Genomic DNA, 17,844 nt, shown 5'->3' with positions numbered 1-17,844 from the left:
GCCGCGCACCCTCAAATCGGTCTTTTGGCTGGGCGCGCGACTTTCACGCCGGTTCCCGCTAGTGCGTCGGCCACTTTCGTGGCGAGGGCGGTGGCCTTGGCAACACCATCAGCGCCTGGAACCTCCAGGATGATTGCCCGGGTCACCGCTCTTCGCGGCCTTAGCGAGGCGATGCCAATCTCCGCGAGGTCGATCTTCGACCTCGCGGTGGCCATCGCCTGCGCATACGTCATAGCCCCGCCAGCCGGGACCGTGATGGTCACCGCGGCTGTACGGGGCGGACGCGGAGGCAGGAGAGCTTTTTTCGGGGACGCTGGGGCCACCCGCCCCGCCCTCTTCCCGGCCAGTGAGGCCTTGACGGCCGCCACAGTTTTAACCGCGGCAGCCACCTTTTTGGCCTTTCGGCCAACTATCCTCGACCACGCCCCCTGGTTTTTAGGCGTGGCCGAAGGCGGCAAAGCGCTGGGGGTGGCCCGGGTAGCGGGCACCGGCTGGTCTGCCTCAGCGACCCCAGCTTTCCCCTTCTTTTTTTCTTTTTCTTCCGCCCCTCCCCGTCCGTAGACGGAGGGGGGACGGATGGTATGGATGCCGCCGGTCGCGGGCCCTGCACCCACGGCGTGATCTCTTTCCTAAACGATGCCAATTTGGCATCAATTAGAGCCCCAAACTGTGCCAGCAGATCCGCTGGCACCGCCGCAGGTGGGGGCGAGGATTTTCCTCGTCTCGAGCATTGAGGCGCTTGGTTACCGGCGACCGATGGCGGCACCACATCCTCCCTGAGGACCAGCGGCGGAGGCAACGCGACAGTAGCCGGCCTCCCCTCCACCGCCTGACGTAGCCGGGCTATTTCTGCCCGTAGCTCCTTCATTTGTCCCTGTAGGAGGGCATTCTCCGCCTCTAGCAGGCGGGTGGCCTCGGAGGATGACCTAACGGCCAACTCCGAGACCCCCAGCCTGCTGTTGATTGTTGCCTCCCTCAGGGCGCGGGCCAGACTGCCCCTTAACCCCTTTGAAACCTCTGAGATTCTGGCCACCTCGGCCAGACTCTTCAGTACCGTGGCCTCCACGTCCCGCGTCGGGCGGTTACGGAATGTCTCCGCTACCTGGGCCTCGTCGGGGAGCGGGACACTCGACTTATATGTTCTCGGCTTCGTGGCCGCCGAATCAAACACGGCCGCCAGTTCCTCCTCCTCGTCGTCCTCCGGCCGGGAGATCTTGGCCAGTTTGTTTTTGGCCTCTGTTAACTTCCGCTTGGCCTCAGCGAGGCCAACGTACTTGCCAGTTGTTGGCGGTCGGCCCCTCTTTCTGCCACAGCTGGTGCCCGGCACGCTCTGCGACGAGTGGTTTGAGGAAACCGAGTAATCGGATTCCTCCCCCTCGTCACAGTCGCCCAAACCCGCTGCAGACCTTTTTAGACCGCGTGTTGCGGATACACCCTGCAACACCGGCGCTATGCACTTTTCGAGGCGCACGGTTAGTACGTGCGCCTCCTCCCTCACCTCGTTACCCCCCTCTCCGGTTTGTTTTATTTGTGACATATCCATAGTAGTCCCACGAGTAAGGTCGGAAAAGAAGGTCACCCCGGGCAGAGCCGCGGTACCCGGGGAAGGCTAATACTCCCGGGGGGTCGCCAGGTACCCCGATGTTGTCCGCTAAAGATTGGTGCACCCACCAACCATAGCTGGCGCTTACTCCAGCTACGCCCTCATCACCGCGCAACGCTGCTTGGGGCTAGCGATTTTTTATAGAGGTTGTCATCCTCGCGGCCCGGCCGGTTAAGGCAAGACCCCTGTTCCTGTAAAACATGACCACAGGTTTACGGTATATGTCCGACTTTAGTTGGCTCCTCACCTCAAACCACTCCGGCATGGTAGAACCTGCCAGGGAATAAATTCCCCACCGGCACAGCCTTGAGGATCATTAGGGCACAACGCCCCCCCCCCCCCCCCCACCACGACAAGATAGCAGACACGGGGGGGGGACTTTCTAACTCTTGCATTTTTCCAAAAACAGCAATTGGATAAAATCACAAAAAAAGATAAAAAAATAAGGTTTTGCAATCTCTTTATGTCAACACATAATGTAAATTCAAACAATGCATTTTTAGATCTCAGTAACTTATATGCATGTTGAAAATTTCATAGAAATTGGTTGACACAGAGACAAGCTACAAGGATTGAACAATGCCAAGGCTTTAGATTGGTTACAATTATTGGTCGAAACTCGTAAAAAATTTGGTTTTTTTTAGCATGCATATCATCTACCGAGATCTAAAAAATGCGTTGTTCAAATTTTCATACTCAAATGAATTCATTGAAAAATGTGATTTTTTAATTTGTTTTTTGGTTATTCTACCCAATTTGTCTATCAAACAAGCTCTTCCATCTTAAAAAATTTAAATTATATATATATTTTATATAATGTACATGTCTACATAGATATATCGTTTTCTCGAAATGTTCGTGTAGTAATGGCGTCCTTGTTTTCGGAAGTGTATCAGCTTAGCGTTATCTTTGCCGTAAAGTTCGGATTTACATTTTAAAAGGTTTAAAAGAGAAGATAAAATAATTCTCTATCGTTGCGTTAGAGTTAACATTACGACAACGATACAAACTTGTTCTATATTGTTTAACTACATCTCTACAATTATCTTTACCTCTTCACCTCTACCTTTATCTCTACACCAATAACTCTAGCTCATCACCTCTACAGCTATATCTCCACCTCTACACCTCTATTTCTACACCACTACACCTCTACACCTCTCCCTCTTCTACTCTACCTCTATTTCTACGCCACTACTTCTACCTCTACAGCTCTATCCCTCTATCTCTTCCTCTACATCTCTACACCTCTACGACTACACCCCTACTTTTACACATCTATACCTCTACCGCTAACTCTACGTTTACGTTATGTTCAAACATTCATAATTATTTGACTCGAGGAAAGAAACCCTCTATACATACTAGTGCCGCAGCGCTAAATAAGACTCCCAGTATATGCATCACCTATTCCAACTCATCGATGAATTACACTGCCCGACAAAATAAAACTTTTTTTCTGAGTTCCTACAGCCACTATGAAATTCTTGTAGAGCTTCACTCCTTGAACCAGAATCCGAAAACTGAATTGCTCCATCACCCTCAGTTTTTTAAATAAACGAACTTTTGTAAAAACCCAAAATTTTCGACAAAAATGAGGTATTGCATGAAAAGTACAAACGTTAGAAAGTTCTAATTGATGTTAAAAGATAGAGGAGAGTTTCCCGAATATAGTGGCATGCAATTTATTAATTGTTTTTGGTCCTAAATAGCAATAAATTAATGTCAAAGTTTAAAAAAGTGTCGACATGAGCAGTTTCTGCGCAATATTTTTGTATTTTTACGAAAAGTTTTCTGTTCAGCACGAAAACTCTACCCAGGATCGGATTTTATAGACATTTCTGAAGAAGAAACGGCCCGGTAAAAGTGTCGGAACGATGGACATTTCGAGTAGATCGAAAAAATGTTCGTCGGCAACATGTACACGACGTTTTGCCGCCATGTCCTTCGCTGCTCGCTTCTCTCTGTCCGGCAGGGACGAAGCTATGTGTAATCAACACCGATGGAGGGATCCAATGGGGCACCCACTTTTCGTAAATAATATTTGAATTTTTTTTAGTATTTCAACGTTCTGTTTTTTTTACATATTTCTGTGGATAATAATCACCAACTGGCTATAGGAACTCAAAAATCGTGTCGGACAGTGTTATTATTTGTCTGAGAACTCTACTTGTGACGCCGTATCTTGTTTGAGGAACAAGCGTAAGTTCCCGCTCTGGTCGTGTTTGCTATACAGGAAAACCCATCTGAGTCTTCGTGTAGTAGGACCAAGTACAGGCGGTGCCAGGGATCTCAGACAACCTACCGTTCTTGGAATTTCGACTCAAAACTAGTGGTGTCCAATGGTGTCAGGAATTCTGGTCGGAATATGCTCCGAGTGACGGAGAGGAGACCTCACAAATGGGATTAGATAATTCCAATGGATTGCCAATGGAATCCATTGGCATCATCCAATTCCATTTGTGAGGTCTCCCCTCCACCACTCTACTTTTTACTATAAATTTAAATAAATGACTTTCTCTTATGAATTTATATAAATTAATTACTCTCAAAACTCCTCTATGCCACGCATGTATCGGCCGCGTATGGGAAATTCTCTCATTCCTAGTTTCTTGGAAAAAGGTCATAAGACTGGACGGTGCGCAGGCGGATCGGGTCTTCGAGTGAGCCATACCCGTCATATCTCCCAGAACTAACCCGGAACGTAAAAGGCAGGTGAAGTCGTTAGGAGATTCCGACCACCAAACTGTGTGTCGACAAAACTTAATCTATGATATCAAAAGCTCTTTTTTGACGTCTCGAAAATGACTAAAGACACGCAGTCAAGATTTGATATACAATGACCCTTACCTATTCACTCTATTTCCTAAAAATTTCAGTTGATCTTAATGAAGAGATCATACAGCATTGCAACGGAAAATTGTTGCAATATTACATAGTGTTTTCTGTTCCATAATTAGTGTACTTTTGTCAAATTAAATTCACAAGTGAATTACACATATAATAAAGTATAAATATTAATTAACTATAAAACAATTCTGCACTATCAGTAGAATGCACACAACGGTTGTCGACTTTGATAATGAAATGTTGGTATTTGTTATGTTTGTTAGTTTGTATTTAAATTATGAGCACGCGTGGCTTATTTTAGAATACGAATATTCTAGAGTAGCCAATGCTGAACAGCAGACTTTGTCCGTTGTCTAGATAGAACAAAAACTTACAATACCCTATACAAAGTATAATCAAAGGTGATTTGATATCAATAAATCGAAACGACGCAAAAAGAAGTTTATTTTTATGAAAAAGAAGGCATTTATTTCATTCGAACTGAAATGCAAAGTACAAATTGCATGGATAATATAGTAGTAATAATGTAACAATTAATCATTAATAAATATCAATTCAATTAATAATACGATGTGTACCAGTATATTGTGGATTATATGTACGGTAATTGTACTACACGGGATGTGTTCAGTGGCAGTGTTACATCGCTATGATCAAAAAGGGTGTATATTACAATTACTTTTTCATTCTCGCTGGTCGTCGACTCAAGTCAGCTACTCGATTGTGCTTTCGTAATTTTCTCTTCTTCATTGTGATATTGTTTTTCCTTTCCTTCATTCTATTTGAAATCGGTGATGTATTTCCGGCATATTTATTATCTAATTAGGCGCGCACTGATTTTACAAAGAAACGTTTGCTGAGCATCCAGAAATATACGAAGTAGGATATTATGCATTAATAAATAATAACAAAGTCATTTTCTCTGATAATCATAAAACTAAAAACCAGTTTTTAAACAGTAGAGGAACATAAAACATAGGAGTCAACAAACGTGGTCAAAATATAAATGTTGAAATTGTATTGAATTTCTATAGTTTTACCTGCGCCCGTTCGAATCTTTCTGTCAACATGAGCAAAGCTTCATTTTTAGTATGTACAGTATCTTGCACTTTCATGATCGCAACACAAACTTAATAGCGTCCGTCTGATAAATATAACAATAAAGAAAGAGACAGAGAGAGAGAGAGAAAGAGAGAAAGAGGAAGAGAAAGAGAAAGAGAGAGAGAGAGAAAGAGAGAGAGAGAGAGAGAGAGAAAGAGAGAGAGAGAGAGAGAGAGGAAGCGAGAATAGGAAAGAGTTAAAACTTAACGAAAACGAACCTTTGTCGTCGTATCATTTAAACAATCGATTCGATACGGTTATCAAATGAACTGTTGCTTCAAATTGATTTTTTCGTATTAAATTACTTTGGTTGCATTTTTGTGCATGATCAGGCAGTACTTAGAATAAGTTTACAGATGTGTAGAATGAGCTCGCATGAACATTTTCTCATTCACGGACCATCGTATTTGTCGTTCTTCTTTAGTTACTCGTCTCACGCTGAAAAACAAGTTTTCTTCGGCTTTTTATAAGATTCTGTTAACGGAAAGAACGCCTTGCATTTCTTCGTATGTTCTTTCATAAAAAGAGTTCAGCCGTTTTTGCATTTTGTGCAAAAAATTAGTACCTTAAATTAATTATCGATTGCTCAGCTGCAAATTGATCTTTTTTTTTGTCAGATAAGTTCAGCTATTGTGTATAGTACATGTATTGCTAAAAAGCCCCTTATTTGCATAGTAAATGAGCTAGAGTCGATGATAACTGATATCGTTGAAAATTTTTCATTTGTACAGACCATTGATTGATTTGATTGAATCATCGTCTCCTTAAGATGTAAATTAGATTATTATTTATGTGAAATAGATAGACATTTCAGAAATAGATAGATATTCACATTTACGGAAGTTTCAACTCCACTTACTTATAATTCGTTTGTTTGTCATCGAACGGTTACAATGCACGCTAAGAACCCATTCTACCTTTTGTTCAATCGGAGTGCATAGTTCACAGAGTATGATGGGTACGATTAAATAAAAGAAATAATGGTGTTTTGCAAATATTTCATATATATATATATAGAGAGAGAGAGAGAGAAAGCAATAAGACGATAAATTACCTGAGCTTCCAAATCCGACGAGTAGGGGTCACGATTAGACTAGTAGAAACGAATTTAAGGGTGAGGATAAGAAATGTTTCCGTCGCAATGATCTTATCTGTTTTCTTTTTTTTTATGTTCGATTCCCCATTTATTAGTAAGTATTTAACATCAGTGGCAAATAAAACTTCAACTCACATTATTTGAGCATGTCCTCGCAGACTTTGTTTCGTACGCTAATTGGCAACGGTGAAAATTCTTTCTATGCGATCTTACGAGTTGCCTTCGTCTTCCGAATTGAAGTATGATTTCCCATATTTTCGTATTTTGTTGCATCAATGATTTCTTCGTATACAAATTTTTCATTTATTTCCTATTTTACGAATAATACTAGGTGTCCCATAAATTCGTTTATATTAAAATTTCACGATACATATATACTATACACGATACCTGAAGAAACTATATATAAATGTGTACTTAAAACAATGGGTGGATCATTAAACATTCATTTACGGTGAAAATTTAAACGTATCTTTTGTGTACAAATCTATCAGCAAAACAATGAGCTTCGTGAATATGGATATCAGACTAAGTACCACTTACGCAATATTAAACAATGTTCTTCTGTTAGGTAGAAAAAGAATACAGAAAGTTGAAATAAATAATTCAATAGACTTAAGTCACCACGTGTCGTTTGTAATGTGCAATGTAATGAGAATGATATTTATAGGCTATTTATGAATAAATTAAATGATTTCCTTCTTATTGTATTTTTTTTAAATACATATAGAAATACACTATGAAACACCCCGTATAAATATTTGTAATAAGTCGTGAGAGGTCATATTCTGTATTCATTGAGTATTAGGAATATACGTAAACTTTTCGACGTGTCTACGTCCAGCGAATGGATCAAATTGATTTTCGATGATGGTGAGTCATCGAATTGTGTCTGACACAATCGACGCTCGGTAGAACAGAAATCTCGGAGATTGTCATAGCATTTTCGCTATACGAAGTCGCATTTGGAATTGCAAATTCATGTATTATATAAAATAACTATGCGTAACATTTTACAACTTTCTTTTCTGGTGTCGAATTATATTTTAGTCAACAAAACCTGTGACATGTTTGAATACAATTAGATCATTTAAAATAATTCTAATTTCATTTAGAAATATATTACGTTTATTACTTTATACGTCTCTGTTGTAGAAATAATTTTAGTGGAGTCACTCACAATCAGAAATATTTTTGAACGATTTCATCAGACACAAAGAGCTCTGATTCCTTGAACAAAGCCAATCTCCAAGATTTCGAAATTTTAGTCATTTTAATTTTGTGATTCGTATGAGATTCGTTGCCATGAACAATCGTCGGCACCCATAGTTTGCCACTGTACACATACATACATACACGCACGCGCGTGCACACACGCAAATGTAATCGGGCCCATGCACACTACCCAACCCATTAGTTAATTACATTACTAAACGATAAACCACGTGTCCCCAGAGAACGTCAATCCGTTGAATACTGAATCTGCTTAAAGTCTACGATGAAACCAGTGATTAAAATGGCTGAAGTAACGAAAGAGGATAATACGAAGATGGTCCGTGAGAGAATAAAGTACGGAGATGGATTGTGATTGTGAGTGGGACGAATCTACGAACACCAGGAACTTTCAAATATTTTTGTTGAAGAGAAACACATAATGAAAATGAATGCGACAATGATATTTGGAAATATAATATACCGTATACAACTACGTTATTCACGAACCAAAAGTAATCGTTCAAGCGTTGATACTGTTGTTTTCTCTAAAAAATAGAAATTCAAATTTTCACTAATTTATTTCATGTTTATTGATTATATGTAGTATAAAATGCAATGTTACTTTTGCAGTTACTAAGTGGAACCAGCATCCAATCCTTCTTGAAAATCGTTTACCGAAAAAGATCGAGAAAGTGGAGGACTAGCTCGGTAAATGCACAATCAGTTTTATTACTTCATACACTCAAAAACAGATGTGAATGAGCATCGTTATTGAAAAACTATCTGGTCATTATATACAAAGAAATGTAGACGTGTAATTAAAGTAAACAAATGATTGTCAAATGTAAAACTAGCGTAACAGAAAAATGTAGTATGAAGCAAGGAGGTATATGTATTCGACGCGTCTTTTGATATTGACAGAGTTCGCGAGGCATCGTTGTGTCGTAGAAAACACGCCGAATAAATGATCGCGAGAACTGTAATATCACAAACTCGTTGAGGAGAATAGTACACAAGACGATAAATTGGTAGGACGAATATACAACGATGCTCGGTGCCGATCGCGGCGCAATACGAGCGGCACTGGCATATCGAGATACACGTTACTTACAATATTCGTACAAGTGCTTACACTACGTTCGGATTTCTCGAGAGATCCGTCGGGGTATCGCTTAACCGATAAATTGACTATTAATATTTCCGTAGAGAATTTTACAAATCAGTCGAGACACGCGTACGGAAAAATGTTCTCGACAACAGTTGACCCCCACCTAACGTCACCCAGTAATCCGGTAACCTCTTAACTCCGCAATCCTGTAAGCCCGTAACCCCGTGACGAATGGGTTGCTCGATAACGGACAGATCGATGCTCATTCGAAAGTGACCACATCTGATTCAAGAATAATGTCAAACTCACTCACAGTATACCCAACGAAAAAGGGAATCTTCACCTTCTTCTAAGTTTCTTCTTTTGCCGTTTAAACATTTTCCCGAGTTTTTTCTCGTTCTCATGGAACATCCTTCCATTCTAATAATTGTATTTGTCGGCCGCGCTTGTTATTGACAGAAAATAAATATGAATACTATGACAAATATCTTTAACTTCACTCTGCGGCCAACGTTTCGTATTTCGCTCTACGGTTTATTTGACTTTTTTACTTTCTATTCTATGCTTTAGTGGCCTTCGGTCGTGTGCACTTCCTTATTATATATAATATGTATATATTTATACATATCACGTTATGTTAATATGTATATATATATATGTATATATTTATATCTGTATAATATTAAATATAATAATTACATATGCGGTAACTCTCTTTGTTAGGTGGACATCCGTATGTTCCACGTTTGCTGTACCCTTTGTTTTTTCACTATGCGCTTCTCTCCCTCTGTCTATATATTCTATATTTTATTTATAAATTCATATTTATATATTCATATTTATATATTTCTATACACATATATATATGTACGTCTTACATATGCAGATACGTAATACATATATGTATATAATGTCAATAATATTATTAATCATTAATGAGGATGGTGGTGACAGTGACAACGATGAGGATGGTTTTCGACTCGCTAACAGTAGCTAACGCATCTTAAATAACTCTAGTACGACAGACCGCATTACTGTAGGATCGTCGGCATATCGCGAACGAGAAAGGAGCCGCGAATGTGTCGTTTCTCAGGATTCATTACACCTAACAATGATGCGAGTCCGTGCACATGGGACCGAGAGCCGGAACCTATTCGCTGGAAGAAACTGAAAAATCGTGTTCGAACTTCACTTTGTTGATCTGATCACTGAACTTCAGATTGTGTATCGATAGGTACGGGAAATACTAACAGTTACAAAAAATGATAAATGCCCTTTAAGAATCGCCGTGGCCTCGACCTTGTCTTTGGGTCGCACGATCACTAATAAGAAAACGTAATGACGGTGACGCGTGCGTCAATGATACTGGCAGTAGTAAAACCTTTACAAGTAAGTTCAATTAACCAAATTGTCACAGTGTATGATAATAATCGAGCAAATGCCGAAACATCGAGGTCGACGGTACCGATAAATAGTAATTATGACTGTGACTAAAAATAATGAATCGTATGTATATATATAATATTTATAATAAATCTATATTCGTATATAGATTTACCGTATTACAATAGAAAAGTCCTTGTTGCGTGTAGGGACGCACAAGCGCGTTCGCAACTTCCCTATGTATACGCGTAAAAGTGCTATACAAGTTAGGTGTGCACCATCTCCACGCGCATTACACAGTGCTTTCTAACGCGTGTGATGTCGTTGGTTGACCGTGACTCGACTCGTTTGCAACAACGTTACACATTGCGCGTCGTACTTAATACGATGGGCCAAAAGAAAGCTCTTTGCTGAGATCACCATCGACAAACGGCTGCGTTTGCCGGCCAGGAAACGTTGTTTCTTTGTCTTGTTCACGCACCCCCTATGACTGTCCCCATGCCCCGATCTTCTTCTTTATCGATATCGAAACATTACATCCATGTACCGGAAACGATCGCAGTTTGTGGACGACATGGTCGAGGTTTATTAAACGGAACATAGTAGTTTTTCTTTTACTCATCTAATGTAAACACATCGCCTCCGGTGAACACGTAAATTTCTGTGTAAATTTTTAGGTTGTCGTTTCTCTTCTATTGTCCTTGGAAAGTTTTGTTCGAATTCACATTCCATAAAGGTCAATTACGTCCTACAAGGTTACACAGTCACTAAACTTCCCCTGGGGTGCATCGATCGTGCAAATTCAAACGAGTTTTTAGAAGATTCCTTGTATTGTTTTATTCCTCTTCCTCGCTCTCCTCCGTTGGACCGTACATATTGGCCAATTTGTCGAATCTGGGACCCCAGGCTGTTAAGTACTCATACTCGTGTTGCTCGTCGTCCGTACCTAACAAGTGGAAAGTTTTTGTTTAGTTTTCCTTCAGATATTTGGATTATGGAAACACGAAAAATACTTCGTTAAATACTAATTTTCTAACAAAGACAAAACTTCAGTTACTACACTTGAATTTTAACGAATTTTTCTTAAATGCTAAAATACAGATAATACAGAGTATAGAGTGTTTTATTTGATTTCAATTTGCAGGAATCAACTACAGCAACTAATTTGCTTCATCTAACGAAATGCTTTAGTGATTTGTTCGAGATAAATCTCTATCGCGTTTTTCGTTTTGTTAAATGTAAGTTTTGTGCAGAACGTTTTACAAATTCTGTTACAATAGTTTTAAGTACTTCCTATGTGATTGTTGTGTTGTTCCTCCTTTTCTAATTCATCAACTTCTTTATACGGATGTTCGATTTTTGTATCGAAATCGGTTGACGTTATTATGAGTTACAACAAATAAAAGATCGCAAAAATCACAGTCTTGTCACAATTTTTGACACTTTTGTCCAAAAACTGTAAGAAATCTTCAGTTTTTTAAATCTTTCAACGCCTATAACTTGACAATGGCTTAACCGATTTCAAGCACAATTTTGAGCACCGATTTCGTTAACAAATTTCCAGAATGCACATAAGTTACCGACATTTAACAAAGGTATTTTTTAAATTTTCGTCATAGGCTCAGATAAAAAAAAAGTTAAAAAACGAGTATTTGTTTTGTCATTCCAAGTTAGAGCAAAGTTTTGAAAAAGGCATTTTAGTCATTGTCTACCAGACAAGCCTCTCTATCATGTAAAAGAATTCAAGTCATTTAGTCCAGTTTTAAAAAAGTTATCGTGTTTTTAGAGTATGCGAACACAAGGGTATGTGACCACTCGATTACTCGAAACCGAGTAAAACATATAAGAATCATACTTTCCGATTGTTAATCATTTTCAGCGAATCGATTTAAAATGGGCACACTATATGATGTAAAATAATATAAATGTAGACCATTTTAAAAAAAAATGATGATTTCACAAAAATGAGAGAAAATGCAACAGGTTATAATCATGAGAATATGAAGAAAATCGTGAATAAATAATTAAGATCTTAATATCGTATTTAAATTATTATCTTATATATCCCGTTAGTGTGTGATGGCCTGTATCATATAATAATTAACACTAGATTTACGGAACCCGTCAAAATGACGGATCACTAATTTTTTAATTTACGATTAATCATATCGTAAAGATACATTTATGAATTATTTATTCATAATTTATATGTTACTTACGGCAAATGTTACAATAACACTTGTTAAAGTCAGAATAAATATCTTATTGTTACTTTTATAAGCTAATATAAAACAGCTGTTTTTTGTGCTCCGTAAATCTAGTGTTAAAAAGATCTTAATTAACCCTTCAAGCATGGCATAAGATTATACTTCTTTTATTTTTCTATCTTAACGGTCGACGAGTGTATAGTACACATTCCTGTGAATCGTTTAATGTCGGCTTTTTCATCATGTTTACTATAATTTAGGAAAAAACTAGGATTGTTTCAGACGTTTTGTTTTACCATCACTGATTTCAATAACCTTAAAAAAAATAACCTCCATTCAACATAACTTTTCCCTATTTGTGTTATACATATAGTATCTTAATTAGCCACAGTTACATCACTGGGAATAAATATTAAAAATCCGACCGTAACAATATACATAGACGATTTTCTGTCATTTTCAGATCATCGAAGACATTAAGATTTACGCAATAAAGGGTGAATCGGTAAGAACCATAATCTATAATAACCCGGTACACAGAGTGTTTATTATTTACGGTACTTCTAGGAAATATGAGGTTCTTGAGGTCATTTAAAGTAACTTTTCCCTTAGCGAAAATGCAATCTGTGGCTTCGTTTACGAGTTATTAACGAAAAACAGGGATTAATGAGAGGCGAGCAAATGCGGACGAAACCGAGTTACGTTCATTGGCTCGGCCGCCTCATGCCAGCTGAACTCGCCTCTAATGAAAAAACTGACCAATGGGTCAGTTTTTCGTTAATAATTCGTATACAAAACCGTAGATTGCACTTGCGCTAAGGAAAGAAGTTACTTCAAATGACCTCAGGAACCTCTTACTTCTCGGAAATACCATAATTTTGGGATACTCTATATATTCGTCGTATCCAACATTTTTTGAATGAACTATATTGTGTTTTAAGGCTCGCATCGAATGAGTAAATTTTGAAATTTTTATGTTTCATTTTTTCAACATGTCTACGTGACCTTGAGTGATTGCACATGCACCCGCCATCACATCAGAATTTGTAAAGAATAAAATTTTTAATTTCTTGTTCAAAACTCATTAACAAAGTCGAAACCAACATTTTCGTTAAGCAAAAATTAGTTCAGAGTGTCAGAAATTCCCCCTTTCCGGATCCTACAACTGATTCTGAAACACCCGTAGAATATTATATATTGTATTTTTATGCTATTAATTTGTGTTAAAATATTAATTTAACTCGCTCTATAATCCATTAATTTTTCGTAGTTATTGATTATGACGGGTCATAATGAATACAGTCATAAAAGTTAGTACGGTGGCCACGATTCCTAAGATCTCCTACAGAACAGTATGTAAAAAGAATTTTTGAGAATTATGCAGAATAGGGGGACTATGTGTGTATAAGTGGCTTACTTCAACTGTTGTAATTACCGTGAAAATAAGTAAATCGTACTATAAAGCGTAGGTACTTCGGTCACTAGCAAAATCATGTGAATCGGTATGGCGTAGTAATAGTGTATTTGAAGTTCAAAACGGTTCTCTTAAATTTCAATTATCTATATAATATTTCTATGTACCAGAAGCTAACGATGACAATGAGCCCGCAATACTTCCGCCACCTTCATAAGCGTAATTTCGTAAATCATCGAATGGTGGTGCGTTCGGATCACTATCAGCTCTCTTTTTATGGTCTTCTATAAAGATTCCCACATTTGGCTCCGGTCCTAGTGGATCTGAAAAAAGATTTTCCTTCAAATAACCAGTCTTTCAATATATAACAATTACGATATTAGCAAAATAGGAACAGCGAATAAATAACACAGCTTACAAAGTACTTTGCACGGTGGCAACTTTCCACCCATTTCCGGAATCGGTCCACCGATAGGAATTTGAAGCGGTGTAATGTCAAACGCAGTCATATCATCTTCTCCACCACCCTCGTCGTCATAATTAATAATATTCTCCCTGACGTCATCGTCAGGGCCAGGATACTTGATGTGAGCCTCTCTTCTTCTATTGTACACGACAAATACTAAAACGAGTACTGTAAAAAATGCATAATATTCGTACTTCCTGCGTTACTCAATTAACAATTTGTAATTGTAAAACTACAAATGTTCACTTATTTTGGTGTCTATTTCACGAATGTTAGTAATGTAACAAATTTAATTTTATCAATTAAGAAATTTTAGATAAAAGAAAAACAATAATTGTATTAATTTTTCTTCAAACTTGATCCGGTAGCTTAATCCGATTCGCTCAAAATCCAAGAACTAGTATCCAAATGAAACAAGATTTTTCAAAAATGTATATAAAAATGATTAATGTTGTTGAGTTAATTAAAAAAATATATAATTAGGTTGCATATTTGTAATGAGTCTCGAAAATAAAAGAAAATTGTAACTAAGTACATATATTATTCGCAATTGCTTAGTCAATACTAATAAGTAAAACGTACCTAAAATAATCAGGAGACAAACCAAAATGGCTGCCAAAGCGCCCATACTGAGTTTCAGTGTTTGACCCTCTTGAACAAGTTCACAATTTTCACCCCAGAAACCGTCAGGGCAAACACATCGGTATCGGAACCGAGGATCCTGATTGATACATCTGCCACCATTCAAACATGGATAATCAATGCACTCGTTCTTATCCATGCATCCTTTATTATCTGGCGATGGGATTCTTCCTTCTCCACACCTATGAACAAAAATCAGACATGTTCACAAATAATAGTAAGTAATCTAGTTTTTTTTTCAAAACTTACAATATAATATATATTGCAAAAGTAATTTTATTGTTAAAATACCAAATTTCGACCCTGTCCTTTAATTAAAAAATTCCTGTTGCTGTCATGTACCAAATGTAAAATAGACATGGTACAGTACAGTTTTCTGAAATCGGGTCTCATAATTCTTATTAAGTAACACTTACGTGCATTCGTATTCATTCCAAAGATCGATACACTCGTAGGGCTCCGCACAAATGACACTGTTACAGGGTTTATTAGACGGACAATTCCGTTCTAGATTTCTAGCCATTGTAGCCTGACCCCATTGTGTTCCATTCATTGCTGGTGGGAGTGGAAGATGCTTCCCTTCTAATCTTATATCATCAAGACATCCTAGATGAAACAATGAAAATATTGAAACACATATTAGTATTATTTATTATATATTATTATTATTATTATTATTATTAAAATGCGATCCCTTCAATATTTGATGATTCATAAATTTTAAATTACACTGTGAGAAACCTTTCACACAAACATTTCATATGTAATACATATGAAATGTTTGTATCACATCATTTTTACACAAAATGTGCGCCAATTTCTCTTGCTAAATGAAAGAAACAGAAAAAATGTGTACATACTGTCACTAATTTCACTATTCAATTGCATTCTAGCTACTTAATATTCAATGAGAATCTCATCACCCACAGCTATCGAGAAATTTAATTTTGAAAATTAAATATTATATGTATATTTAAACATGTATAACCACTGTTCCAAGATATCGAGACACCATTGGTGCATTCATTTTCATAGATATTTATCTATTATTTTGGAAATTAAGGATCTAATATATAGTGACTACATGAAATGCATATTTCATTTTTGATTGACAAAATTAAACAGTTCCATTTAAAACATTTAACGCAGCTTGTAGATTAAGCAAAATATTATTATTTCATTGTGTATTGATTAGATTCTTATGTTTCTTAGATGTATATTACATAATTGTAAGCGAATATGTATACTATGCGCTATACGTGTTCCACACAAGAAATTCGTTCAGTTTAATTTGTACTTTATGATAATTCTAATATGTAAGTACAGCGCGATCAGCTGTATAATGCGACGTAATGCAAAAGTAAGGTTTTACCTTTCTGATAATCTGCGTACACCTCAAATGTCCGAAGACCCGTGTATTCTGCTTTCCCACTCGCGTAAACGCCTTCCTGTTTATCAACCAGTAGCCACTGGTGGCCTTCGAAGGAAAAGGTCTCGTTGAACCTTCTTCCTTCACCGCCATCCAATTCTAAAGTAGCAGCAGACCCATACCTTGAAACTCTGACAGTATGCCACTGTCCATCGTCAACAGCTATTGCTGTCAGCCAGATATCACGCTCTTCAGTTCTCAAGCTATTCAAATTATACCGGAAATGCAGCCTGCTATCTTTGATCTGTGAATCAAAATGTCAATTCACATCTCGCTATCCACTTTTAGATTCAAACAAATTCTATGAAACATTTCGACAGAACAGTTCTAATGCAGTTTAATTTTAATAGGAAAATCTCCTTAACATTCAAGAAGAAAACACGATCTAGATGAAGTATTTTTTTATGACTGAACATTTATGTTCTGCATAACATTATATGTATAGTTTGTAAGGAGCTTTACAGGTGGTAAAGAATTAAAAGATTTTAACAGAGTGAGTAGGTTCTAAAGTGATTGTAAAACAACTGATACAAATGGATCAGGATTAATTCGAGAGATAGAAATGGTTGAGTAGATACTAACCTCCAAGATAGCGTATTCTCTGTTGTGTTGATCACTGACTCTAAATAGTTCACCACGAACCTCTCTGGTACGGAATCTTAATTGCACTTGAGTAGAGTATTTGTCTGGTTCGAAGGACAGGGCATATTTGACGTAGCTATGTGGTTTGAACGTTGTTGGAATAGTGGGTGTCATGCATCCTGGACCAGTCCATCCTGGGTTACATTGGCATCTTGCCTCTGTGAAGTTGCCCACGCAGGTGCCATGTTCCCAGCAGCGGAAAGTGGATTCTTGGTTGTTGCAGATTTCTTCGGTTTGAGGGCAACCAGCTACACTGTTTCTTGAAAGACCAGGATGAGCTAAGTCATAAAGCTTGCTATTATGGAACAGATGCTTGATGCAGCCTTCGAAACCTTTCCCAACTGGCATGTGTTTCCATTTGTAATGGCTTGGATCGAACTGTTCGACATATAAACCGCCGATTTGAAGAGGTGCGTTCACGTTTAGGTACTCATTAAATGGTGGTATGGTACCCTGCGCTTGGCAACTAGTGTCATTGAATTCTGGTGGTGTACCATCTTCTGGTTCTGAGATGTCAGCAGATTTGCAGTAATCAATGATCAACTTCACGGTCTGCAAAATTAATACATTTTTTAGCAAAATAATTTGCACAGAATTTCTAAAGCATGTCAAGATAAAGTCTTATCTACCAATTATCCAAATAAATAGTGTCGTATTTATTATTTACTCCCTTTCCAGAAACGAACAT

General features: G+C 37.9%; 1 protein-coding gene across 10 annotated transcripts in view; it reads right to left on the bottom strand.

Annotated features, from left to right (window-relative positions):
- Positions 1-4,894: 4,894 nt before the first annotated feature.
- The window catches only part of LOC117227927 (neural-cadherin), a 716,163-nt gene continuing 703,213 nt past the window's right edge, over positions 4,895-17,844 (bottom strand). For all 10 annotated transcript variants that reach the window (XM_033483477.2, XM_076522349.1, XM_033483481.2 and 7 more), the window contains 7 exons: positions 17,097-17,708; positions 16,458-16,758; positions 15,502-15,691; positions 15,026-15,267; positions 14,396-14,611; positions 14,145-14,300; positions 4,895-11,302 (listed from right to left, as the gene is read on the bottom strand). In XM_033483477.2, the coding sequence (XP_033339368.1) occupies positions 11,193-11,302; positions 14,145-14,300; positions 14,396-14,611; positions 15,026-15,267; positions 15,502-15,691; positions 16,458-16,758; positions 17,097-17,708 (1,827 nt within the window). In that variant the 3' untranslated portion in view covers positions 4,895-11,192. The remainder of the gene's footprint in view (positions 11,303-14,144; positions 14,301-14,395; positions 14,612-15,025; positions 15,268-15,501; positions 15,692-16,457; positions 16,759-17,096; positions 17,709-17,844) is intronic.

Source organism: Megalopta genalis, chromosome 5 (assembly GCF_051020955.1).
Source record: "Megalopta genalis isolate 19385.01 chromosome 5, iyMegGena1_principal, whole genome shotgun sequence".
Classification (NCBI taxonomy): Eukaryota; Metazoa; Arthropoda; class Insecta; order Hymenoptera; family Halictidae; genus Megalopta; species Megalopta genalis.
The sequence above is the reverse complement of the archived record's forward strand: the minus strand, read 5'-3'. Positions and strand labels throughout refer to the sequence as shown.